This window comes from Mesoplodon densirostris, chromosome 18 (assembly GCF_025265405.1).
Source record: "Mesoplodon densirostris isolate mMesDen1 chromosome 18, mMesDen1 primary haplotype, whole genome shotgun sequence".
In the NCBI taxonomy this organism is placed as follows: domain Eukaryota; kingdom Metazoa; phylum Chordata; class Mammalia; order Artiodactyla; family Ziphiidae; genus Mesoplodon; species Mesoplodon densirostris.
Genome location: NC_082678.1, coordinates 23,813,009 through 23,839,688, shown reverse-complemented (window position 1 = coordinate 23,839,688; position 26,680 = coordinate 23,813,009). Strand labels below are relative to the sequence as shown.

Sequence of the window (26,680 nt, the reverse complement as noted above, 5' to 3'; positions counted from 1 at the left end):
AGCACAGTGTTTAAATCTCATGCAGGGTGATGTCTACGTGAAGAAACAGATACTCATTTTCACAGGGCGGCTGCATCTTTCAAAACTACTCAGCCTTCCCAACATAGAGTAAAAGGCTGTGAAACTTTTATGAGGACAATGCAAATTTCACTGATTTTTCTCTAGAGGTTATACAAATCCTGTCAAGGTCAGAACAGCAAGAGTTAGAAGAATACAGACCGAGACGGTGAAAGAGGCACTGTGACCAGGCTGCGCTGGCCTGGTAGCTGGCATTGGGTGTTTCTATAAGAAAAGGAGAGAGTCCGATGAGCCCTGAGACTTGGGGCTGGAAGCAGCAGACGGCTTGCTGTGTGCAGCAGAGACTAGTCCCTGAGGCTCTTGTAAATGCTTCCGGAGTTACAAAGAGATGAAGTCAGGGACCACACGGAGAATGCACGGAGCGCCAGGTCTGGGCAGAATCCACACTGGGCAGGAGAGCCCGTGCCCAGTGTGGGTAAGCGAGGCGTGCAGAAGTCAGGGTTCCAGAAGCTGCAATGAAGAAAAAAAGAACGGGGCAAAGTGGCCAGGGGTAAAGTGTGCAGTCATCTTGCATAGGGTCCAACCTTGTTTTCCTGCTCCAACCTTACTTTTTGGAGCATGCAACATACACACAATAATAATGACTCACAGGCTTCCCTGGTGGCGCAGTGGTTGAGAGTCCGCCTGCCGATGCAGGGGACACGGGTTCGTGCCCCGGTCCGGGAAGATCCCGCATGCCGCAGAGCGGCTGGGCCCATGAGCCATGGCCGCTGAGCCTGCACATCCGGTGTCTGTGCTCCGCAACGGGAGAGGCCACAGCAGTGAGAGGCCCGCGTACAGCAAAAAAAAAAAAAAAAAAAAAAAAAAAAGAAGTAAGTATGTCAGATACATACAGATGAAAAGCAGAAACATTGGTTAGCTAGTATGATTGGAGTATATGATATGCGTAGAATCATGATGGGTAACAGGGATCCTTCTGTGTTTTCAATTTAAAATTCCAGAGATGATCATTTGGTATCACAGCTCTGGTGACTTAAACGCATTTGAATAAATGTTGATGTTATATACAAATTACAATGTTTAGAGAACTTGCTGGATTTCCTTTTTTTGATAAAAAAAATCAACTCTAAATTCTTTTTTTTTTCCACATTTTTGCAAACCTCTTTATTGTTTGACTTAAAAGAAGACAGCTAGGTTCTCACAGATATTTCTGTATTCAGTCTGGTGCAGTATGTTTTTTTGGTTGAGGTATATGAAGAAAATCCAGCTTCACACAGATATGTACTTGTTAAAGATATATTTTAATAGCCATCTCAGGTAATTGTGGATATTCAACATGGATACCTCACCAAAAATTGAAAATGGTGGTTTTTTAAAGGTTAGTTGCAATGTGGAGCCTGAAATTATATCAATGAGCTGTTCATACTGTTACATTAAAACCAATTGGTCTGTCTTGCATCTTTTTTTTTTTTTGCTTTATAACAAATTTAATCAGTTATACATATACATACGTTCCCATATCCCCTCCCTTTTGCGTCTCCCTCCCACCCTCCCTATCCCACCCCTCCAGGTGGTCACAAAGCACCGAGCTGATCTCCCTGTGCTATGCGGCTGCTTCCCACTAGCTATCTACCTTACGTTTGGTAGTGTATATATGTCCATGCCGCTCTTTCACTTTGTCACAGCTTACCCTTCCCCCTCCCCATATCCTCAAGTCCATTCTCTAGTAGGTCTGTGTCTTTATTCCTGTCTTACCCCTATGTTCTTCATGACATTTTTTTTTCTTAAATTCCATACATATGTGTCAGCATACAGTATTTGTCTTTCTCTTTCTGACTTACTTCACTCTGTATGACAGACTCTAGGTCCATCCACCTCATTACAAATAGCTCAATTTCATTTCCTTTTATGGCTGAGTAATATTCCATTGTATATATGTGCCACATCTTCTTTACCCATTCATCTGATGATGGACACTTAGGTTGTTTCCATCTCCAGGCTATTGTAAATAGGGCTGCTATGAACATTTTGGTACATGTCTCTTTTTGAATTATGGTTTTCTCAGGGTATATGCCCAGTAGTGGGATTGCTGGGTCATATGGTAGCTCTATTTGTAGTTTTTTAAGGAACCTCCATACCGTTCTCCATAGTGGCTGTACCAATTCACATTCCCACCAGCAGTGCAAGAGTGTTCCTTTTTTTCCACACCCTCTCCAGCATTTATTGTTTCTAGATTTTTTGATGATGGCCATTCTGACTGGTGTGAGATGATATCTCATTGTAGTTTTGATTTGCATTTCTCTAATGAGCAAAGATGTTGAGCATCCTTTCATGTGTTTGTTGGCAGTCTGTATATCTTCTGTGGAGAAATGTCTGTTTAGGTCTTCTGCCCATTTTTGGATTGGGTTGTTTGTTTTTTTGTTATTGAGCTGCATGAGCTGCTTATAAATTTTGGAGATTAATCCTTTGTCAGTTGCTTCATTTACAAATATTTTCTCCCATTCTGAGGGTTGTCTTTTGGTCTTGTTTATGGTTTCCTTTGCTGTGCAAAAGCTTTTAAGTTTCATTAGGTCCCATGTGTTTATTTTTGTCTTTATTTCCATTTCTCTAGGAGGTGGGTCAAAAAGGATCTTGCTGTGATTTATGTCATAGAGTGTTCTGCCTATGTTTTCCTCTAAGAGTTTGATAGTGTCTGGCCTTACATTTAGGTCTTTAATCCATTTTGAGCTAATTTTTGTGTATGGTGTTAGGGAGTGATCTAATCTCATACTTTTACATGTCCCTATCCAGTTTTCCCAGCACCACTTATTGAAGAGACTGTCCTTTCTCCACTGTACATTCCTGCCTCCTTTATCAAAGATAAGGTGACCATATGTCCGTGGGTTTATCTCTGGGCTTTCTATCCTGTTCCATTGATCTATCTTTCTGTTTTTGTGCCAGTACCATACTGTCTTGATTACTGTAGCTTTGTAGTATAGTCTGAAGTCAGGGAGCCTGATTCCTCCAGCTCCATTTTTCGTTCTCAAGATTGCTTTGGCTATTCGGGGTCTTTTGTGTTTCCATACAAATTGTGAAATTTTTTGCTCTAGTTCTGTGAAAAATGCCAGTGGTAGTTTGATAGGGATTGCATTGAATCTGTAGATTGCTTTGGGTAGTAGAGTCATTTTCACAATGCTGATTCTTCCAATCCAAGAACATGGTACATCTCTCCATCTATTTGTATCATCTTTAATTTCTTTCATCAGTGTCTTATAATTTTCTGCATACAGGTCTTTTGTCTCCTTAGGTAGGTTTATTCCTAGATATTTTATTCTTTTTGTTGCAATGGTAAATGGGAGTGTTTTCTTGATTTCACTTTCAGATTTTTCATCATTAGTGTTTAGGAATGCCAGAGATTTCTGTGCATTAATTTTGTAACCTGCTACTTTACCAGATTCATTGATTAGCTCTAGTAGTTTTCTGGTAGCTTCTTTAGGATTCTCTATGTATAGTATCATGTCATTTGCAAACAGTGACAGCTTACTTCTTCTTTTGCGATTTCGATTCCTTTTATTTCCTTTTCTTCTCTGATTGCTGTGGCTAACACTTCCAAAACTATGTTGAATAAGAGTGGTGAGAGTGGGCAGCCTTGTCTTGTTCCTGATCTTAGTGGAAATGCTTTCAGTTTTCACCATTGAGAACGCTGTTGAGGATGGGTTTGTCATATATGGCCTTTATTATGTTGAGGAAAGTTCCCTCTATGCCTACTTTCTGCAGGGTTTTTATCATAAATGGGTGTTGAATTTTGTCGAAAGCTTTCTCTGCATCTATTGAGATGATCATATGGTTTTTCTCCTTCAATTTGTTAATATGGTGTATCACGTTGATTGATTTGCGTATATTGAAGAATCCTTGCATTCCTGGGATAAACCCCACTTGATCATGGTGTATGATCCTTTTAATGTGCTGTTGGATTCTGTTTGCTAGTATTTTGTTGAGGATTTTTGCATCTATGTTCATCAGTGATATTGGCCTGTAGTTTTCTTTCTTTGTGACATCCTTGTCTGGTTTTGGTATCAAGGTGATGGTGGCCTCGTAGAATGAGTTTGGGAGTGTTCCTCCCTCTGCTATATTTTGGAAGAGTTTGAGAAGGATAGGTGTTAGCTCTTCTCTAAATGCTTGATAGAATTCACCTGTGAAGCCATCTGGTCCTGGGCTTTTGTTTGTTGGAAGATTTTTTATCACAGTTTCAATTTCAGTGCTTGTGATTGGTCTGTTCATATTTTCTAATTTTCCTGATTCAGTCTTGGCAGGTTGTGCATTTCTAAGAATTTGTCCATTTCTTCCAGGTTGTCCATTTTATTGGCATAGAGTTGCTTGTAGTAATCTCTCATGATCTTTTGTATTTCTGCAGTGTCAGTTGTTACTTCTCCTTTTTCATTTCTAATTCTATTGATTTGAGTCTTCTCCCTTTTTCTCTTGATGAGTCTGGCTAATGGTTTATCAATTTTGTTTACCTTCTCAAAGAACCAGCTTTTAGTTTTATTGATCTTTGTTATCGTTTCCTTCATTTCTTTTTCATTTATTTCTGATCTGATTTTTATGATTTCTTTCCTTCTGCTAACTTTGGGATGTTTTTGCTCTTCTTTCTCTAACTGCTTTAGGTGCAAGGTTAGGTTGTTTATTCGAGATATTTCCTGTTTCTTAAGGTGGAATTGTATTGCTATAAACTTCCCTCTTAGAACTGCTTTTGCTGCATCCCATAGGTTTTGGGTCGTCGTGTCTCCATTGTCATTTGTTTCTAGGTATTTTTTAATTTCCCCTTTGATTTCTTCAGTGATCACTTTGTTATTAAGTAGTGTATTGTTTAGCCTCCATGTGTTTGTATTGTTTACAGCTCTTTTCCTGTAATTGATATCTAGTCTCATAGCATTGTGGTCGGAAAAGATACTTGATACAATTTTAATTTTCTTAAATTTACCAAGGCTTGATTTGTGACCCAAGATATGATCTATCCTGGAGAATGTTCCATGAGCACTTGAGAAAAATGTGTATTCTGTTGTTTTTGGATGGAATGTCCTATAAATATCAATTAAGTCCATCTTGTTTAATGTATCATTTAAAGCTTGTGTTTCCTTATTTATTTTCATTTTGGATGATCTGTCCATTGGTGAAAGTGGGGTGTTAAAGTCCCCTACTATGATTGTGTTACTGTCGATTTCCCCTTTTATGGCAGTTAGTATTTGCCTTATTTATTGAGGTGCTCCTACGTTTGGTGCATAAATATTTACAATTGTTATATCTTCTTCTTGGATCGATCCCTTGATCATTATGTAGTGTCCTTCTTTGTCTCTTCTAGTAGTCTTTATTTTAAAGTCTATTTTGTCTGATATGAGAATTGCTACTCCAGCTTTCTTTTGGTTTCCATTTGCATGGAATATCTTTTTCCATCCCCTTACTTTCAGTCTGTATGTGTCTCTAGGTCTGAAGTGGGTCTCTTGTAGACAGCATATATATGGGTCTTGTTTTTGTATCCATTCAGCCAATCTGTGTCTTTTGGTGGGAGCATTTAGTCCATTTACATTTAAGGTAATTATTGATACGTATGTTCCTATTCCCATTTTCTTAATTGTTTTGGGTACGTTATTGTAGGTCTTTTCCTTCTGCTGTGTTTCTTGCCTAGAGAAATTCCTTTAGCATTTGTTGTAAAGCTGGTTTGGTGGTGCTGAACTCTCTCAGCTTTTGCTTGTCTGTAAATGTTTTAATTTCTCCATCAAATCTGAATGAGATCCTTGCTGGGTAGAGTAATCTTGGTTGCAGGTTTTTCTCCTTCATCACTTTAATTATGTCCTGCCACTCCCTTCTGGCTTGTAGAGTTTCTGCTGAGAGATCAGCTGTTATCCTGATGCGGATTCCCTTGTATGTTATTTGTTGTTTTTGCCTTGCTGCTTTTAATATGATTTCTTTGTGTTTAATTTTTGACAGTTTGATTAATATGTGTCTTGGCATATTTCTCCTTGGATTTATTCTGTATGGGACTCTCTGTGCCTCCTGGACTTGATTAACTATTTCCTTTCCCATATTAGGGAAGTTTTCAACTATAATCTCTTCAAATATTTTCTCAGTCCCTTTCTTTTTCTCTTCTTCTTCTGGAACCCCTATAATTCGAATGTTGGTGCATTTAATGTTGTCCCAGAGGTCTCTGAGACTGTCCTCTGTTCTTTTCATTCTTTTTCCTTTATTTTGCTCTGCAGCAGTTATTTCCACTATTTTATCTTCCACCTCACTTATCCGTTCTTCTGCCTCAGTTATTCTGCTATTGATCCCATCTAGAGTATTTTTTATTTCATTTATTGTGTTTTTAATTGATGCTTGATTCATCTTTAGTTCTTCTAGGTCCTTGTTAACTGTTTCTTGCATTTTGTCTATTCTATTTCCAAGATTTTGGATCTGGGAAATAGAATCTTGGATCATCTTTACCATCATTATTCTGAATTCTTTTTCAGGTAGACTGCCTATTACCTCTTCATTTGTTAGGTCTGGTGGGTTTTTATCTTGCTCCTTCTCCTGCTGTGTGTTTTTCTGTCTTCTCATTTTGCTTATGTTACTGTGTTTGGGGTCTCCTTTTTGCAGGCTGCAGGTTCGTAGTTCCCGTTGTTTTTGGTGTCTGTCCCCAGTGGCTAAGGTTGGTTTAGTGGGTTGTGTAGGCTTCCTGGTGGAGGGGACTAGTGTCTGTCTTCTGGTGGGTGAGGCTGGATCTTGTCTTTCTGGTGGGCAGGTCCACGTCTGGTGGTGTGTTTTGGGGTGTCTGTGGACTTTTTATGATTTTAGGCCACCTCTCTGCTAATGGGTGGCGTTGTGTTCCTGTCTTGCTAGTTGTTTGGCATAGGGTGCCCAGCACTGTAGCTTGCTGGTCGTTGAGTGAAGCTGGGTGCTGGTGTTGAGATGGAGATCTCTGGAAGATTTTCGCCGTTTGATATTATGTGGAGCTGGGAGGTCTCTTGTGGACCAGTGTCCTGAAGTTGGCTCTCCCACCTCAGAGGCACAGCACTGACTCCTGGCTCCTCAATTTGGGATGATTTGTTGTCCATTCATGTATTCCACAGATGCAGGGTACATCAAGTTGATTGTGGAGCTTTAATCCGCTGCTTCTGAGGCTGCTGGGAGAGGTTTCCCTTTCTCTTCTTTGTTCTCACAGCTCCTGGGTCTCAGCTTTGGATTTGGCCCCGCCTCTGCGTGTAGGTCGCCGGAGGGCGTCTGTTCTTCGCTCAGACAGGACAGGGTTAAAGGAGCAGCCTCTTCGGGGACTCTGGCTCACTCAGGCCGGGCGGGAGGGAGGGGCACGGAGTGCGGGGCGAGCCTGCAGCGGCAGAGGTCGGCGTGACGTTGCACCAGCCCGAGGCGCGCCGAGCGTTCTCCCAGGGAAGCCGCCCCTGGATCCCGGGACCCCGGCAGTGGCGGGCTGCACAGGCTCCCGGAAGGGCGGTGTGGACAGTGACCTGCGCTCGCACACAGGCTTCTTGGCGGCGGCAGCAGCAGCCCCAGCGTCCCACGCCCGTCACTGGGCTCCGCGCTTTCAGTCGTGACTCGCGCCCGTCTGTGGAGCCCCTTTAAGCAGCGCTCTTAATCCCCTCTCCTCGCGCACCAGGAAACCAAGAGGGAAGAAAAAGTCTCTTGCCTCTTCGGCAGCTCCAGAGTTTTCCCGGACTCCCTGCCGGCTAGCTGTGGCTCATTAGCCCCCTTCCGGCTGAGTTCTCGCCGCCAGCCCCAGTCCTCTCCCTGCGCTCTGACCGAAGCCCGAGTCTCAGCTTCCAGCGCCGCCGGGGCGAGCAGACAAGCCTCTCGGGCTGGTGAGTGCCGCTCGGCACCGATCCTCTGTGCGGGAATCTCTCCGCTTTGCCCTACCCAGGTATGTGGGGAGTTTCTTGCCTTTTGGGAGGTCTGGGGTCTTCTGCCAGCGTTCAGTAGGTGTTCTGTAGGAGTTGTTCCACGTGTAGCTGTATTTCTGGTGTATCCGTGGGGAGGACAGTGATCTCCGCGTCTTACTCTTCCGCCATCTTACCCGTCATCTCTAAATTCTAACGTGAGAAAGTGTCTAAGGAAAAACACCCATCTTCATGAAAAAGAACCCACAGGGAGAAGCAACTTGCCCTAACGCACACACATCCCCAAGAAGTTAAACTGTGCAAATTCTCAGACGGCCAACCTGAGAAGTGTAAATCTGACACTCAACAGTATTAATTATATTTACACACACTTCTGAGTCTACCTTCCATTTTACTATCATGCTAAAATACTGTTTTACTGAGTTTAAAAAATTAAATCACTCCTTAGGTCTACAATATAAAATACAGAATAATTTAGAAATATCAGAACAAGATAATAACAATGTCCGTCAAGATGCTTGGCACTGGCTATGCCCTTTGTGCCTTAATTACCTTATACAGAGTAAAAGGTAAAAACAACAAGTTTGAGTTACTGTCAGGAAAATAGGAGTGAGGAACTGAGAAGCACCTTTGATTCACTGGTTTCTTTTTGTCCAGAAGAACAGTTAAGAATCCTTCAAGGACTTTTCCACAAATGTTTGCCTCTTTTAAAGCTGTTTTCATTCAGTTTGGCTTCTGAAAACAGGCCATGGTCTGTGTGCAAAAAGCCTGCCAAACACATTTTTACTTGATAAGTTGTTCTTTTTCCCAGGTCTTTCTTCTAGTCCAGTTGTGCCACAGGAAGGATGCAGCTGTGGATTGGTCCCTAAGTGTGTGTCACGTGGTATTTGTTTATTACTCTACCTTTCTGGCATATGCAAAAAAGTGATCAGATTCAAAAAAGGAGAAACAAAACCCCCAGTTCTGAGTAAGTCTATATTAACTTTGAATGATTAAAAAGTCAACAGCCACGACAAGAAAGAGCAGATTCAAAAGAAAGGACGTTGAACAGAGAAAGAAAGTGAGGATCTCAGAAATCAGAGTAATTTAACACGAGAAAACTTTACCGAAGACTTCACTGCAGTTCAGTTAAGTGGTTCTTTGTACTGACTGATTCCTATGTGCTAGAAGGTATGCTAAGGGTTTAAAATGAATTATTTTATTTACCCTCAAAGCAAAGCTGTGAAGTTGGTACTATATTTGTACACAGTTCACAGATTCAAAATGTGAGACTGAAAGTCGAAGTAATTTGCAGATGCTCAAATAAAGGCAGAGCCAATATGTGAGTCCAGAACAGTGTCTGGACTCCAAACCCACACACTCTTAGCTACCACTGTGAAAATTATGCTAATAAAAACAACGATATCTAACATTCGTTTAAATAGCTTAATAGTTTAGACTTGATGGGCAGAATATATATATTTTTTTTAGCTACAAATGCTGGACGTTCCCAGAATTAAATAACCCCTGTTTATCAACCCTGAACATTTCCTTACATGATTTGAACTGTAATCAATACATTTCTTGGGATGTGCACACAAGTTAATAACCACTCATGAAAGTGAAGGACAGAGAGAGGGTGAAGCACTCAGAGACTATTCAGGTGACTACCACACCTTCTTGATCCAGTCCTCTGTTGATGGACACTTAGGCGGCTTCCACGTCTTGGCTACTGCAAACAGCACCACGCGCCATGAACACTGGGGTGCGCGCATCTTTTCGAATTAGAGTCTTCTCCAGAGGTACGCCCGGGAGTGGCACTGCACGATCACATGGCGGCTCTGTCTTTAGTTTCTAAGGGCCTCTGCGCTGGTGTCCACAGCGGCTGCACCCGTCTGCATCCCCACCAACCATGCAGGAGGCCCCCTTTCCCAGCTCTCTGTTCTCAATCGTCTCCTTAGCCTTCTTCCTCCCTCTGGGTCCTGGGCCCGAGGTCTGACCCTTTGCTCCTGGCAGGTGCATCTACCGTCTCCCCTGCAAACCCAAGCCCCCGGGGGAGGGGCAGCTCAGCACCCTCCGTCTTGGCTTCACGGAAACGTCCAGAGACGATCGGCCCGTCCGTCCTCCCCCAGTCAGAGGCCCAATCTCAGCAGAAAGCACTTGACTGCTGAAACATGCCAGCCAGCCACTGAGCCTCTGGGGGGAGTCGTAACCTTTTGCTGGACGAGGGTCTGGAGTATTCGAGAATCACCAGAGCGCGGGGCGGGCACGCGCGGGGCGGGAAAGGGGCAAGGGGCGGGGCCTCCGCCGCCAGAGTCTTCCAGGCCTGCGCAGGGGCCTCAGTCGCGTCCTCACGGCCTCAACGACACACCACGCGTTCTGTTCGCTCGCAGGGCCGCACCCTTGGGAGTCCCGCCGGGCGGGGCCCGCGGGCAGAAGGCACCCTCTAGGGTGGGGAGGGGCAGGGCGGCTCGCGGGTCAACCAGAGGTCACGGGGTAGTGGCTGTTGGCCCTCACAGCTGAAGTTTAAGAGAATTCACTTCTGTATCACCGTGAATCCCGCCCTCCCCGCAACGTGATGAAACTCGTGTATTTGGGTCACTTTTACGTCTTTCAAGAAAAGTCACATGTTTTGCCCTCAAAGTCTTCCGTGTCATTTGCAAGATGCGTTCCTACGTAGCACAGAGTTTCCGTTATTAACGTGATAGGATCTATTTTTTAACATTTTCTAGTTAATTGTTGCTTGCCTGGAGGAGCAGGGTTCATTTTGCACGTTAGTTTTGAGCTCTGCGGAGCTCTCTTGTTTATTCTGATTGGAAAACTTCAGAATTTTCTAAACCAAACGTTAGTCTGCGTAGATGGACAGTTTTACGATTTCTGTTTTCTAGCAATTCTCACGATTCTCTGAAGTTGAACTCCTGGGATAAATCCGATTGTTCCTGATGTAGTCTCACCCTCTGACTCTTTTATAATATCCTGTTTCTTTTCACGATGCTGTATGAATTGTATCTTTCGTAGTTGGTATTTCCTTCGACAGTCTCTGCTTCCTCCAAATTGCCTTTTTTTCTCCGTGTTTGCTCATTAATTTTAAAAGCACACAGCAAGCTATGCTCAGATTTCTGACCTAGAGAAACTGTGAGTTGATTAATGTACATTGTTTTAAGATGCTACATTTGGGGATGATTTGTTATGCAAAAATGGATAAGGAATACACCAGTTACTTCTGTGTAACTCCCCAAAACACTCTAAGCCCTGTAAAGTCAAGACTGTATCGTTAACCTCCGTTTCCCCAGCTCCTAAGCTAGTGTCTGGCCCAATGTAGGAATTTAAGAACAAAAGAAAATGAATGTAATCATTGACAGACTGACCCACTACAAAGCTTGTGACTGAATTTCAGTCCAGCCTGGGAGCCGTTCACTATACTCCAGACACTCAAACACCTCAGAGTGATGTAAGACTTCTTGGGGCTTCCCTGGTGGTGCAGTGGTTGAGAATCTGCCTGTTAATGCAGGGGACACGGGTTTGATCCCTGGTCTGGGAAGATCCCACATTCTGCAGAGCAACTGGCCCCGTGAGCCACAACTACTGAGCCTGTGCGCCTGGAGCTTGTGCTCCGCAACAAGAGAGGCCGCGACAGTGAGAGGCCCGCGCACCGTGATGAAGAGTGGCACCCGCTCGCCGCAACTAGAGAAAGCCCTCGCACAGACACGAAGACCCAACACAGCCAAAAATAAATAAATAAACAAATGTGGGGTTTACCCAAAAAAAAGGCTTCTTTACCACGGTAAAAGAATCTTCTGATTATGGATTCCTCACAAATGTGTCATATATCATTGAGGTAACCAAACAGCATTTAAGTCAGGTACAGTTAATTTTCAGGAGCCTCCCAGGGGAAGTTGCTAAAAACTCCAGAGAACGGTTTCCTTCTTCAGGCCTTTCACAACTTTTGTCCAGACCCCTCTGGTTTTGCTTGAATCAGGATCTTCTCAAAGCAGGCAATTTGGATACATTCAAGTCTGAAAATCACCGCTTTAGCTAATGCTGATTCTTATTCTAATGTGCATTTCACAACCGACCACTGCTGACTGATTATCTTCAGCTGACTTGGCAGGAAGACAAGACAAATTGTGGGACTTCAGCCACCACTGGCCACCGTTGGCGACGTGCACCCCACCTGTGTGTGGGAGTGTGTGAACACCCCGAGAGGTCTGCCTATCACGTGTGGGGCTCCCACTAGTGAATTCAGTATTCTGCAAGTATCGCAAGACAGAAGCCAGATGACATGACAGGGCTAAGTGTCACTTTATGGAAGGAAGGGATGGAGAATATAAGCCCTGAAGTCACACTGCCTGGGTTCAAATCCCAGCTCAGCCACTTAGGAGCTCAGGGTCACTGGGTAAATCACTTAACTTCTCTGGCCTCAGAGTTTCCAGCTGTAAAGTGGAAGGTGAAAATAAACGTCCTTCTTTCTCGGGGTTGATGTAAGGATGAAATGTGATAGTCAACACCAGTGGCTCTCAGACTTGAGCCGCATCAGAATCACCCGGACGGTTTGTTAAAACACAGATGGCTGGATCCCATTCCTGGGGTTTCTGATTCCGTAGATCTGGGGAGGATCTGAGAATTCACACGTCTAACAAATCCCCAGCTGATTCTGATGTGTCTGGCAGGGAATCATGAGCCTACAGAAGTGCATAGAACAATGCAACAACGCCCTGCACAGAGTGCATCCTTGATAAATGTCAGCAATTACTCTTTCTAAATCTTAGTTGTTATACCTCGAGTCTGCTTTTAAAATATTCCAATAAAATGACACTTTTGACTCATCTTGATGCTTTCTCCCGCCTGAAAATTATCATGGACATTCTTAAGTCCTCATTTATATGGGAAAAAGATAAACTGAATTTTCTCAAATGTGTGGGTATCACTAGTTTTACTATTTGAAGCAGTAAAAATCAGACTGTGATTATATCTTTATTGCCAGTGACCCGCTGAGAACCTGTTTCCTGGAGGTTCTGTGTCATCGTCTCTGCCCATCCCGGTTGTCGCTAACATCTACTTCCGGGATGAGAGATAACAGAGGGCTCCTTGCCTGCCTTTTCGAGAGTCCCTGAAAGGTTTACTTTTGGTGGCTCCTTAAAGGGACCAAAGGAGAGATTTAACACTGATGATTGAAAACCCAGCCTCAAGCGCTTGCTGCACACAGCTTCGGTCCTTTCCAACCTCTGGCTGTCCTGCGGGGACTTCTCTGGCTCGCTCCTCATCACTTGTTCTTTGTTCTGACATTCTGAACCCTTTTGTCTCCTATTTCCCAAATGAACTAGCACAAGGATGACCCTTCTGCTCCGTGGAGTTTAGGCTCCGGCTTCCCAGGCTGACTTGCTGGCTCCAACTTGGACTCTTCTTGGGCCACGGCTCGCGCTGCCTCCATCCACCCCTTTCTGGATGCGGACGGGGCCCCTGCAGCACAGCCCTCTGCTGCCATCTGGTGGCCGGAGGCTTCCCATTTTGCCTTGTCTTCACGAGACACTTGCAACCTGTACTGTGTTGCTTTCACACCTGGCAGGATTGCAAACTGTGCGGAAACTGTGCCTCTAACCATCTCTGCGGAGGTGGGTGGGGAGAGACAGGACCTTAATTATGAAGTTTGAGATAAAACGTTTTTGAATAAAAAACTCCCTGGCATTGCCACATTTCCAGTGTGAGATTCATTCTCCTTCAGCTTTGAATTTAAACTGTAAGCTGTTATTCTAATTTCTTTTGACTTTCAATTACACTAAAATGACCGAGAAACTTGCAGTGGCTTTTTAATACAATTCAGTCCTCAATTTTATTTGCTCAGTAGTCTGCTGGATAGGCTTATGTATCTCCTACTGCATGAGAATATCCAGGAAGCCCAAGATCCTAGGGTTTGCATCTTGCAGTAACAATATATGTGTTGATTTAAATGACTGTAAGTCAAATAGAGCCAGTAGGATTTTTTTAAGGTTCTTACCTTGAACTTCAAGATGTAAGCAAAGATATACAGACGTGTGGGTCTGTATAGACAGTTATGTTTATCTCGGGCACACACTTCTAATATTCATAATGAAGGCTTGTAAATAGTGACCCCCCCCAAAACGAACAGTCCCAAATTGGGAACCTCATTAAGAAATGGCTTAAGAGGAGCAGATAAATAACTTGACATGTAACAAGAAGATAGGTCACAAAGTAACCAAAAGATAATCCAAGATTAACTCAAAACAGCACTAAGAGAAGCCTTCCAATATGCACACAAAGACCTTCAGAATAAGTTTGCAGACGGATTCTATCAAACTCTGATATAACATCTATATTTTAAAAATCAGAATTTAAAAGATGTGTCTTCTACCTGAATCCGAGTGGACCAGAACCAGGAACCCACCGCCCTCGAGCAGAATATGGAACATTACCTGTGTATGCAAAAACCACAGAAATGTGTTAGAGATAACTTTGCCATGGAAACCTTTGAGTAAATGAATCTATTTTCAACTCAAATCTATGCACTAAATCGGTGTTCTCAAAGAGGGATATTTTCTCCTGAGGGGACATCTGACAAAGCAGGTTATGCCAACTCCCAAGTGCGTTTATTCTGATCATAAATTCAGGGACTGCAGACAGAAAGCCCAGAACATTGCAGACATGAGAACACTGGGTCTCAAATGTGTTCTCGGAATTTCCTTTCTCAGGATGGGATCCTTGACTTCTAGCATCGTACCTGAATGTTATCCATTTTGCTACTGCTAAGACATCCTGCACTTTTTACGCCACTGTGATTCTCAGCTTAGGAGCCGGTGCCGAAACCAACACTGCTTCAGATGTTTATTTCCTTTACTTACTGGACACCTCCACTCAGACATCTAACGAGCATCTCAAACTTTAAAACTTATTCCCAATCTTTCCCCCACATCCTTAAACCTGAACTTTCATGCTCTTCATCCCATCTGACATTAAAAGAACATGAGGTCAAAGAGATAATAACTGAGGACAATTCCACCCTTCCAGTAGCTCAGACAAAAAAAAAAAAAAAAACTTGAGGCCGGTGACTCTCTTTCCCACAGTGCCATCCTAGCTCTACCTTCAAAACGTTGAGAATACAACCATTTCTCACCACTTCCTGACTCAACTCATCTGAACCTCTTGCCTAATCAGATGTAGTTGCCTCCTACCATGTCTTTCTTTCTCCCCCTTCCCCTCCCCACCACTGCATCCCTTTTACGTTCAACACAGCAGCTAAGTTGCTCCTGTCCAAATATATCAGATGATGTCCCTCCTCTACTCAAAACCCTCCCGTGACGTCTGGTCGCACACAAAGTCCACACAATGTCCATCACAGCCCCTGGGGTCTCTCTCTGAGCCCATCTTTTACTAGTGCCCCCGGCTTGATCGGTCCACTCAAGCCTCACAACTCCTGCTGCTCTCAAACAAGCCACACACTCTGCCTTGGAGCCTTGGCACATGCCGTCCCTCTGTCTACACTGCTCACTCACCAGCTCGCCGTCTCAGTGTGATGTTACTGTCACTCACCTGCAACATCCACTCCACTCCAACATTCCTTATCTTCTTTTTTCAGCATCTAATGCATTATATACATATATATTTTTTAGTATTGTCTCATTCTGCTATATTGAAAATTCAGTGAGGGCAGAGATTCTATATTTCAGCTATGTATTCCCAGTGTTTGTAAGTGCTGATTCAAAAGAGGCATGCAATAAAATATTTGTGAATACATGAATGATATACGAAGAGCAATCTTCGTTTAAACCTTAAAGATTTTGGACACTGTCACAGTTCTCAAGGACTACCTAATGCCTTGGTTTGGGGAAGGTAAATTCTGAAGCATGCATACTTAGTGGTTACGACCACCCTTTTAAAGTTGTATTTCTTTAACCAGCCAAATAAAAGCTAGACTTGCATATATTTGAAGACCAGAACTCCCATTTTTTAGTTTGTAGGAAGATTTATTCTTACCTTAAAGAGCAGAAGAGCAAGGATGACTTACTTTTTTAGTCTTTACTTTTTACTTTTAAATTTTGAATCATGTTGTGTATATTGCCTATTCATTAAAAATTAAAGCAGGGACTTCCCTGGTGGCGCAGTGGTTAAGAATCTGCCTGCCAGTGCAGGGGACACGGGTTTGAGCCCTGGGAAGATCCCACATGCCGCGGAGCAACTAAGCCCGTGCGCCACAACTACTGAGCCTACGCTCTAGAGCCCGCGAGCCACAATTACTAAGCCCACGTGCCACGACTACTGAAGCCCGCGCACCTAGAGCCCGTGCTCCGCAACAAGAGAAGCCACCGCAATGAGAAGCCCGCGCACCGCAACGAAGAGTAGCCCCTGCTCGCCGCAACTAGAGAAAGCCTGTGCACAGCAACGGAGACCCAACACAGCCAAAAATAAATAAATTTATAAACACTAAAAAATTAAAGCAAAATGCCTTTAAAAATTAAGAAATATAGTTGACATTAGAATTAAGGGTTTATCAATTTGTAAAGCTGGACCAAGAACACTTGTGATCTCATTCAGTCACAGACTTGATTTCACATACTTTTGACGTGTTTGGATGTAGTCAATGGAAAACAAGTATCAATTACATAATAATTACTTTAATAATGTCAACAGTATAATGTGGCCAAAGAAATTACGAGCCAATACATAAACAAGAGAACTAGCATTCAATATCTTTTCCTACAATAAGAATTAGATAATGTGATGCAGAACAATAATGATACACACTGTTAATAAAATGACTACAGTATTGTGGTTAATGAGACATAGAAGAATTACAAATAAAAAGGGAAATAAAACTGCAATCCAAGTGAGGGATTCATTTAGCCAGTCTTCAACTAAGAAGGTTACACTATAGTTACAACACAGAACTTGGAAAATCCTATTACCATGAATTTAGATGCAACCTGACAATAAAACTTAAGTGATATCTTGTCTTAGAAAAAAGCACTGGGTTGCAAAAACCTGAAACTGTTAAGTCACAGCTAGAAGCTCAAAAAGTCAAAGCTTGAGCATAAAAAAGCAGTCACCTTAACAGTTGCCAGCTTACTCTTTGAGGGTAGATCCAGGTTTTATGCTTATGTTAGCATTTACTGTAATTACGCCCTTGAGCAGTTCCAGTCTTTACCTGGGCAACCTCACTAGCATCACCCACCTCTTAGTCTCAAGTTATCAAGAGGTGAACTTCGGTGACCCGAGATGGCCCTTTTATTGGCAACTGTTGTGACCCTGGGAAGGTCTGTGTGTAGACATGGGATGAACTGGGAGATTGGGATTGACATATATGCACTACCATGTGTAAAACAGATAGCTAGTGGGAACCTGCTGTAGAGCACAGGGAGCTCAGCTCGGTGCTCTGTGATGACCTAGATGGGTGGGAAGGGGGGAGGGGGGAGGGAGGTCCCAGAGGGAGGGGATATATGTATACATATAGCTGATTCATATGTTTGTACAGCAGAAACTAACACAACATTGTAAAGCAATTATATTCCAATAAAAAAAATTACTGATTTTTTTGGAATTCTGTATTTATGCAAGTGTGGTAGCAAGCTTTCTAATGACGTAGTTTTGTGTATGCTATTTTTAAGGTGCTTAAAATTATTAAGTTGCTTAATCTGATGAATTAGATTTGCAAGAGCTGCTTTAGGTGCTTGAGAAAAATTGGTTCATTAAATTTAAAATCTTATCTAAGTGTTAAGAGAATCAATTTATTCAAACATTCTAAGGAAAATGATAAATATGTATTAAATATTTGGGAATAATTTAATCTGTTAAATGTAATAAAATGTAAGTAAAAATGATTGCTTTATATTTTCACAAAATAGATTTGAGATAAAAAGATCTACAAGAATATCTAGTTTAAGATTAAAATATGAATGTGAATTAAAACACAAGTAACTGTCAATGTTCCTCCTTGAACATTCTTGTAAAAACCAGACAGATACTAAAAATAAATTACTAACAATTCTAGTGCCAGGTTTTTTCTTCATTTTTAATATGAGACACTCATTATTCATTTATCGACACTAAATAACAAAGAATCCATTTCATACAAAATGAAGGGTTGTCTTAAGTTTTCAGTTCTTAAAGCTTATTACTAATAACATAATCATATTTATTTTTCTTAAATGGCAGCATAGAGAATTACTTACATATAACACATTATGAATGAAAAATAAGTAAACTTTTCCCTTATAAGAATAGCTGATATAAAAATTATTCACCTGAGAATTGATTCTTTGATTTTATGTAACATGTTCTTTCAGGAAGGAAAATGAAAAATCAATGTCAGGAATGTTAAAAATACATGAGGGATAAGCATTTCTATTTAAAAAAAATTAATGTGTATTTATGTTACATAAAAATACCGCATGATTTTTCCTCAAATTCAGAGCACATTTAGAAGAAAATGTTGTGTGACCAACAGAACCATAAAAGCATGACAACACTTACCCTAAATAGAATTGTGCCCCTATAAAATAGTGTTACTACCACTAGCAAAGCATTTGTCATATTATATTAAAGTACATAAGTATCTAACCTCTTCCTACTAGACTGTAAGATCTTACATGGCCAAAGTGGATAGTTATTGTTCTATCCAAAGGAGCCATTGCTTGAAACTTGATCACTAAGATGTCTGTTGAATAAAATTACTCTAAAAACATTTTTATGATAAAAATATTGGTTTTAGATAGTTTGGGCCAATTTAAAGGAAAAAACGGCTTTAAAGAAAACCCACGGCCTTTTACTGAGAACAAACTGGAAGAAAGATTAAGAGCTTACAAAGAGAAATGTAAAGGATGCTCATCATCGTGTTTTTCAGGCCTTGTTCCTAACGCTGCAGACAGATGTTTGCTTTATTAGTCATGAACCACGGTCACTCCGTGAAGTCCGGGTGTTCACTTTTAAGATTTGATTGTGGGTGGAAAATAGAAGGCAGGTGATGCGGATTTTTCTAATTTTTCCTAATATATGTATTTATATTTATTTGTATTGGTACAGAAAAAAGTTTTGAGATTATAATTTAAGACATTTTGAACTGTACACTGTCAATAAAGATAAATTTCATATTTGACCTGCTGTGTCCTTTTCTTCCCACCCCACTTACCCTTGTTTTCCTAAATAGTAGTTAAATTATACTTCTGAATAGAAAAAATTCTCTTACTGTGAAAAAATGGGAACAGAACACTCCTACATTTTAATTTTAATTAAATTAAAATAATTTAATTCATGACCAAAATATATTCACTCTAAGTATGTAAAAACTTTTTTAAAAGTCCTTTTTTAAAAAAAATGCTTACAAGAGCACAATAATAGTGAAGTAACTGAATGAACTTAATAGATAGGAAACGTGATTATGATTGGTCAGCAGAGTTACAAAAACACCCCCCTCCAAAGAGAAACCCTGGGTATTTACATGAATATTAGATACTAAAAGATATCTCTTTACGGCACTGGTTAGCAATGACTTGCTTAGAATATACAATGCGCTATTTACTAATTTATCTACAAAGGTAAAGATTTTCTTTCCAAGGTTTCCTTGTCTTCATCGTGTAGTACTATAGTTTAAAAGTTACAACTTTTACTAAAGATGGAAAAGAGAGATTCTCAGTTGAAGAACCAAAAGGTAGGTATCATGAGGCAAGTGCCTTGATAATAAAAGATTAAACGTACTAGGCCAACTGAATCCTACGAGGGGAAGTAACTTTGCTGCAGGTTGTGGAATCCAACCAGAGGCTGTAAAACAGCTCAGATTAGTTAGAAGACAGACCTCTGAGACGGCAGGTAACGTACCTGCACTGTTAGCAATGTGGCCAAAGCAACAGAGGAAGATATCAGTCATGTACCTTATACGGAGGCTGAGAAAGGTACACTATTGTACATCAGCTGCTAGAGCCTAAAAGCACAGCTGTCTTATTACACGGGACGGCGAAAACTTAAGTTTCACCTACATTAGTTAACAGCTTCATTAAAGGGTTTGGATCTTTAGAGTAGCTCAGTACCAAATCTTTCTGCTGTGGCTGCTGTTCTTTAAGACTCTTTGTAAAGCAATAAACACACCCCTAATATATTTGTTTTCACAAAGTTAATAACTTTCATTCATCTGGTTGAAATATAATGTCCACTAGTAGGATTTATATTATATTATACCTATAGTCCACACGTGGGATCTACAAGGAAATATTTCTAAGACTATCTTGACCATAATCTTACTTCAACTCTGTCAGAGAGTGAAATTCTGGTTTCTTATTAAAGGGAATTATGTATAGTTTACTTATCCTTAATTTAAGGCCCAAAAGCTTATTTACATTCCACCACGTTCCAAAGTGAATCTGAGATGAGTAACTAAATAAATCTACATAGTGATATAGTTAAAACTCTATAAAGGAGAGAGATATTCAAATAATATAGTTTATTTCTAGAATAAAAGAAGATGTGTCCTTTGGAAGGAAGATGACAAAAAAATTTCTATCTTCCACGAGGGGTGGAGGAGAAGGTATGGCTTAATTCTTGTAGCTCTACAGATGTCTGTCATTCTAGCCACAAACAGTCAAAAATCAGACTATTACATAATAAGATTCTACACATAGTCTTCCACAATAATGGAAACACCTCTGAATTTTACCGTAAGCAAAAGAACTGTAACAAGAGCACTGTACCTGAGTTACTTATGTCTAAAATCATCTAACAGAACAAGGTCTCGTTTCAGTTATTCTGGCTGATGAGTGCCACCCAGTGAATGTCACTTCCTGCAGACCTCTATGTGCACTGAGACTGTCCAGCGTTCAGGTTTTTAGGACGCCAACTTCCATTCAGTTTCTTTTAGAAATTAAAAAGGAGAAGCAAACTTTTGCTTTATGTCTCTGTTCTATGTGTTATTTATGTATTCGTTTTTTATTTAGATTGGGGTATTACATACTTATGTAACAAGATGGTATAAACTTAAAAGATAACTGTTCAAAATAAAATGATTCTATCACTATTGCTTCAAATCATAAAATCACAAGCACTGTTTCTGAAAAGTGAAAAAGTACATATTCAACTTCACATACAGACTACAGTGCAGTATACTTCAGATACAAACGTGCAGTTTCAATGCATTATACACAAGTTTTATTTGAAGAAAAGCAAAACACACAACCAACAGCATTTCAATTAACGAAGTCAGGAAAATCCCACGTGCTTTCATGGTTCTCCAATTACCGTTCAAGCAATAAACGTTTAAACCAAAGTTAAAATAAAGTGAAAAAGAAAGAAGGCAGTAAGAGACTGAGCAACACAAATTCAAAATACTACTCTGTCTTCCTGTGCTCTTTCCCACCAAAGTGTGCTGTTCGGAGTACCACAAGTGTTGTCTTCTTCCTCTTGTTCTTTAATGAGTTCTACAAAAACCTAAATGAAAATAAATTAATGAATACAATATTCTTTTGTGCAATTATCTTACAAAAATTTAAACTAAATCAGCAATGGCATAAGGCAATACCTAATTACATTAACGATTCAAGTATCAAGAGATATACTGCCATTAATATTATTTAAACAGAATAATCTCCACTAATCCCACAAAAAGATGAATGTTACTTTAGAGGATTAATAGATTATTTGTTTTTTGATTAATATATTAAAGTAGCATCATAAAAAATTATAAATATTTAAGCAATGTAATTTCAGATGTGCTAATTTGAAATACCACCCATCATGACTCATTTTCTTCAAACTGAAGAAAAAATACTGAGCTATTCAAAATAAGCAGATGGAGAACCTCAAGTTGTTTAAAATTTACAAAGTTTAGGAATATTCTATAGCGATTGGTCTCTGGCTCACAATCTCCTTCCCTGTCCAATATATACCTAAACAATTAGATACTGGACACCTTCTTCTACAGAAGAACTTTTTAAATTTAACTTTATAGTACCTGTTCCAATGTCGCTTGAGAAAAGCTGTATTCTTCAATGGCAAAAGTATGTTTCGCTGTTAACATATAAAAATAATATTTCACTTATTAATATTTTTAAGTAATAAAATGGCAATAACTACTGAGTGGCTAACAATCTGTTTTTTGTTGTTGTTGTTGTTTTAATCTCTATAATCAACTCATTTCAATTTAAAGCTGCCAATACAGGTCACTTTCCTCTATCTGCTTCCTTTCTCTCCCAGCTGCCCAATTCTCTACGGCCCATATTTCATGGGACGGACTTGCCTTATTCACCTTTTCCAAGCAGCCCCTCTTTCCCCTCCTTTTTCCTTCTTCCTCATGACTCCTGTTTTCATGTTTCTGTTGCTCCTGCTCTCTCTCTCCCATCCCCCAGTTCCAGTACAGTCCATTCTGGACTTCTTGCACTAGATTCTGGATATTGTTGGCCACGCGTCCATATGCTTTTCTGTATTTATTTTAGGTCCCTTTGTATTCTGTCCCAATATCAAATTTCTGGTTTTCTATTCATTCCTTTAATTCTCCCTAATTACTTCAAATGTTCTCTTTAATCATAAAGAAAACACTAGGAGGGAATTCCCTGGTGGTCCAGTGGTCAGGACTCTGTGCTCTCACTGTGGAGGGCACGGGTTCAATCCCTGGTCGGGGAACTAAGATCCCACAAGCCGCGAGGCGCAGTCAAAAACCAAAAAAAAAGTATATTTAATGAAGTAACACTTTTTTTTTCTTTTAAAAAGAAAGCACCAGGAAGTTTCATAGTTTACAAATGCCGTAAAATAACCTGTGCATGAATACGTGCCCCATCCAGGAGACTGCCTCTCTCTGCTGGTGAGGTATCTTTATCCCACCGACCATTTATTTTTAAAATGCCAAGATCCAATAAACTTCTTTAAGGTTTAGATTTAGAAATGCCTACCCTCTTGCACTATGAATTCTCCTCTCCCTTCTCTGCCTGCCACTGGTGTCTTGCTACTACTGCTACCGCTCTGGTCTAATACGAAGTAAGGATTCACGAAATTCAGTGCTCCCACTTCTGGACTGGACTAGTGAGGGCTAATTAAGATGAACTTTCTCAGAGATGCAACGTGAAAAACCACAGTGATGTCCAGAGTGAAAGGTTTACACTACTATACAGTTAATCTACAAAATCCCTAGCGTGTGAGTATTTACCTACAGTTTACATTAAATTAGTAAAAGGTCATCTTCCTACTTACCATAGTTTCTACAGTAAACTTGAGTCCCAACTTCTAAACTTTTAAATAAAATTCTTTAATAATTCGAAAGCCACCTCACAATGTTTTTCAAATATTACTTACCTTCTTCCAGCTTAGAAAAAGATTGTGAAAGGGACTGAACATCTTCCTTAGGAATTTTATAAGCCAAAATAGAAGAAAAACTGAAAGCAAAGATAAAATACAGGTAAATTCAAAATAACTACTATGCATTCTGAAGCTAAAGTTCAACATTTTGAAAGTTCAAAATAAAACTCCAATAACTTATTTTGATACTTATTTAGATAAAACTTATTTGAAATCTTAAAATATTTCCATGCACAATAAAATAACTCTCTCATTACTCCTGGAAAAGAACTTTGAAAACTTTAAATACTATTACATGTTGAAAGATCTAACATTAAAAATAAGTCAGCTTCATAAAACTCCATTCATCAAAGTACATTAGTCCAATATTGGTTATACTACATTTTTCATTAATCCTTAATACAATAACCAATTTTTACGATTATTGCTGTACAAAGAAATGTAACTAAAATTTTTAAACCTTTACCTCTCCTGACGGCTTGCATTTGGGAAAATACGCTGAATTTCTCTTTGAAGACGGTCTACTTCTAGATTTTCTATCCAGTCCTTTAATTTGATTTCCAAAAAGTATCCTTTTCCAAATTTACTCTTTAGATGTTGGACGGTCCCAATACACCTGTAGTAATTTTTAAAAGGAAGTACAGATATAAGATAACCTGACAGTTTTGAAGATAATTTCTCACTTAAGAATGATTTAAATAAAATTCCTACATTGGCAGACTTGTCAATTTATATAAAAGTTGCAAATATAAGAGATAATACAAGTCTTCATATATCCCTCCCCCAATTTGTTTCCCTAATACTGTCATCTTGTATTACCATGACACATTTGTCAAAATTAAGAAACCGACACCGGTATATTATTACTGAGTTTACTGCCTTTACTTGGACTTCACCGGTTTCTCCACTAATGTCCTCCTTCTGCCCCAGGGTCCACCCAGGATCCCACTGTGCTGTGTGGCCACGCCTCCTCAGTCTCCACTGCTCGGGGACACTTTCTTATTCTATCCTTCTTGGTCTTGGTCATGACTTGGACAGTTTTGAGAACTGTTTTTGTAGAATGTCCCTCAATTTGGGGTAGTCTGATGTTTTTCTCATGATTAGACTGGGGTGTGGGTTTTTGGAGCAAAGAACACAGAGCTGAAGTACTTTCTCATCACGTCTCAGGGGGCATGTGATGACCACGTGGCCCTGCCTGGTTAGGGTGGTATTTGTCCCATTTCTCTGCTGTAAAGTTACTATCCACCCCTTCCCATACTTTAGAATACAGACTGGCTAAGTCCAGGCGATGCTTGGGAGATACTACACAATGTGGCATCTTTCTGTAAAGAGATGTGTCTCTACTCCCACATTTATTTACTTACTCCATCGCTTACCTATATGAGTATGAACTCGTATATTTATTTTATACGCTGGGTTACAATCCCATACAATGCCTACCAATTTTTTAAAATAGCAAATATCATGCCTGAAAATAACACTCTCAGTTGTTGAATAATTAAGCCAATTCCAAATGCAGAGTGGCTGGCCAATTTTTGGGAAAAAGTAACATATTTCCAAGTGATTCTACAGAAAGCTGATAAAACAAGGGAGCATTTTTTAACATTTAAGCTAATGTGTATTATTATAAGTTTCTGAAATGACGGCGTTCAAAATCCAGACGCGTGCCCCGCCCTGCGCCCCTCCCCTCTCCGCGGCAAACAGCCACCTTAACTGCCCAGACACCAGGATAGCCACTCGGTCACAGACAGCCTCCACCTCCTCCATGCAATGAGTGGCCAGGATAGCTGCCCGCGTTTTGTTGTTAAACGCAGCTCTAATTGCTCTCCTACAAAATATAAATAAAATGAAAAGAAGGAAAGGTGGCACCTGAACTTTCATGAAAATACCTGAGTTTTAAAAATCCAACTTTTTGGTTAATTTAAATTTATCAAATATCATTGCTATAATTAGTATATTCTGCCCAACTGTGATTCTTCTATCCCAACTCATTTTACCTTATTTTTGAAAGCTTGTCAAATGGAAAGAAAGTTCACAATTTCAAGCATTTCCATGGGTTAAAAGTATGCTAACCAACCGATTACAGAAACCGATGGCTTTTCATGTTATAACAAAAATAGCCACAGAATCATAGGGAAACCTTAACATGCGTCTGAACCAAACCTCACATTTTATAGACATGGAAATCTAGGCTCAAAGAGTTGGTCAAACAATGATGAGTGCCTGGAAAGAGAGTTCCAATGGACATTTAGGACAATACTGTTATGAGATGTTTACTTACATATGTTACTTTATACAGGAAAAAACCTTTAAAAAACTATTCAGACAACAGTACTCTCATTTTTGTCCTGGCATATATAATATACTGTTAACAGCTGATGAAAAATATGATCAGGTTTAAAAAGTTTAAGGGGATCTCGAGAAATTTTTAATTACGATTTCTCCTTTTGTGCAGGATGTTTAATTGATACGTGTATGTAACTAACACAAAACCACCCATGATGCTGCTACAGCACAATGGGTCTCAAGTGTCCCTGACGTCATACTTACCACATGTGCTGTTTGGCTTTAGGGTCCATACCTGTGGATGGTTCGTCTAGCAGAATAACGGGAGGGTTCCCCAGCATACTCAGAGCAAAACACAGCTGGACGGAAAGAAAACGGAGCGTGGGGAGGCTATAAGAAACTCTATCAGGTGGACCTAGAGTCTGTCATACAGAGTGAAGTAAGTCAGAAAGAGAAAAACAAATATCGTATGCTAACACATATATATGGAATCTAAAAAAAAAAAAAGGTTCTGAAGAACATAGGGGCAGGACAGGAATAAAGATGCAGACGTAGAGAATGGACTTGAGGACGGGGGAGGGGGAAGGGTAAGCTGGGACGAAGTGAGAGAGTGGCATGGACATATATCACTACCAAAAGTAAAACAGATAGCTAGTGGGAAGCAGCTGTACATAGCACAGGGAGATCAGCTCGGTGCTTTGTGACCACCTAGAGGGGTGGGATAAGGAAGGTGGGAGGGAGACGCAAGAGGGAGGGGATATGGCGATATATGTATACGAATAGTTGATTCACTTTGTTATACAGCCGCAACTAACACAACAATGTAAAGTAATTATACTCCAAAACAGATGTTAAAAAAAAAATAGAATCTGAAAAAAGAAAAGAAAAAAGAAACTCTACCAGGCACCAGACTAAAGACACACTTGTCGTTTAACAAAAGTACCTTTCGCTTGATTCCTGCAGGTAGTTTCTTTACCGTTTTCTGGAGATGTTCTTTTAAATCAAGTGCATTTGTTATTCTGCAAAGTACACAATACAAAATGAGTGTACCATGATGCACATAAATACAAATATAAAGTGATCACTGACACTGTTTTTTTCCTAGAACAATTACTCTGTTGAAGCTCACTTTAAATAAATTAATATCTTGATTAAAAGGTTCACTTTAAAATATGTTTCATGACATTTATAGGTACATTCATTCTGTATTTATAAATAAAAATGTTTCATTTTCATGGCTGTCATCATTT

General features: G+C 40.3%; 1 protein-coding gene across 3 annotated transcripts in view; it reads right to left on the bottom strand.

The window, feature by feature from the left end:
* Nucleotides 1–20,845: 20,845 nt before the first annotated feature.
* Nucleotides 20,846–26,680, bottom strand: part of ABCA5 (ATP binding cassette subfamily A member 5) — a 63,700-nt gene continuing 57,865 nt past the window's right edge. For all 3 annotated transcript variants that reach the window (XM_060082414.1, XM_060082413.1, XM_060082415.1), the window contains 7 exons: nt 26,374–26,449; nt 25,695–25,789; nt 24,853–24,972; nt 23,611–23,760; nt 23,142–23,221; nt 21,808–21,863; nt 20,846–21,284 (listed from right to left, as the gene is read on the bottom strand). In XM_060082414.1, the coding sequence (XP_059938397.1) occupies nt 21,177–21,284; nt 21,808–21,863; nt 23,142–23,221; nt 23,611–23,760; nt 24,853–24,972; nt 25,695–25,789; nt 26,374–26,449 (685 nt within the window). In that variant the 3' untranslated portion in view covers nt 20,846–21,176. The remainder of the gene's footprint in view (nt 21,285–21,807; nt 21,864–23,141; nt 23,222–23,610; nt 23,761–24,852; nt 24,973–25,694; nt 25,790–26,373; nt 26,450–26,680) is intronic.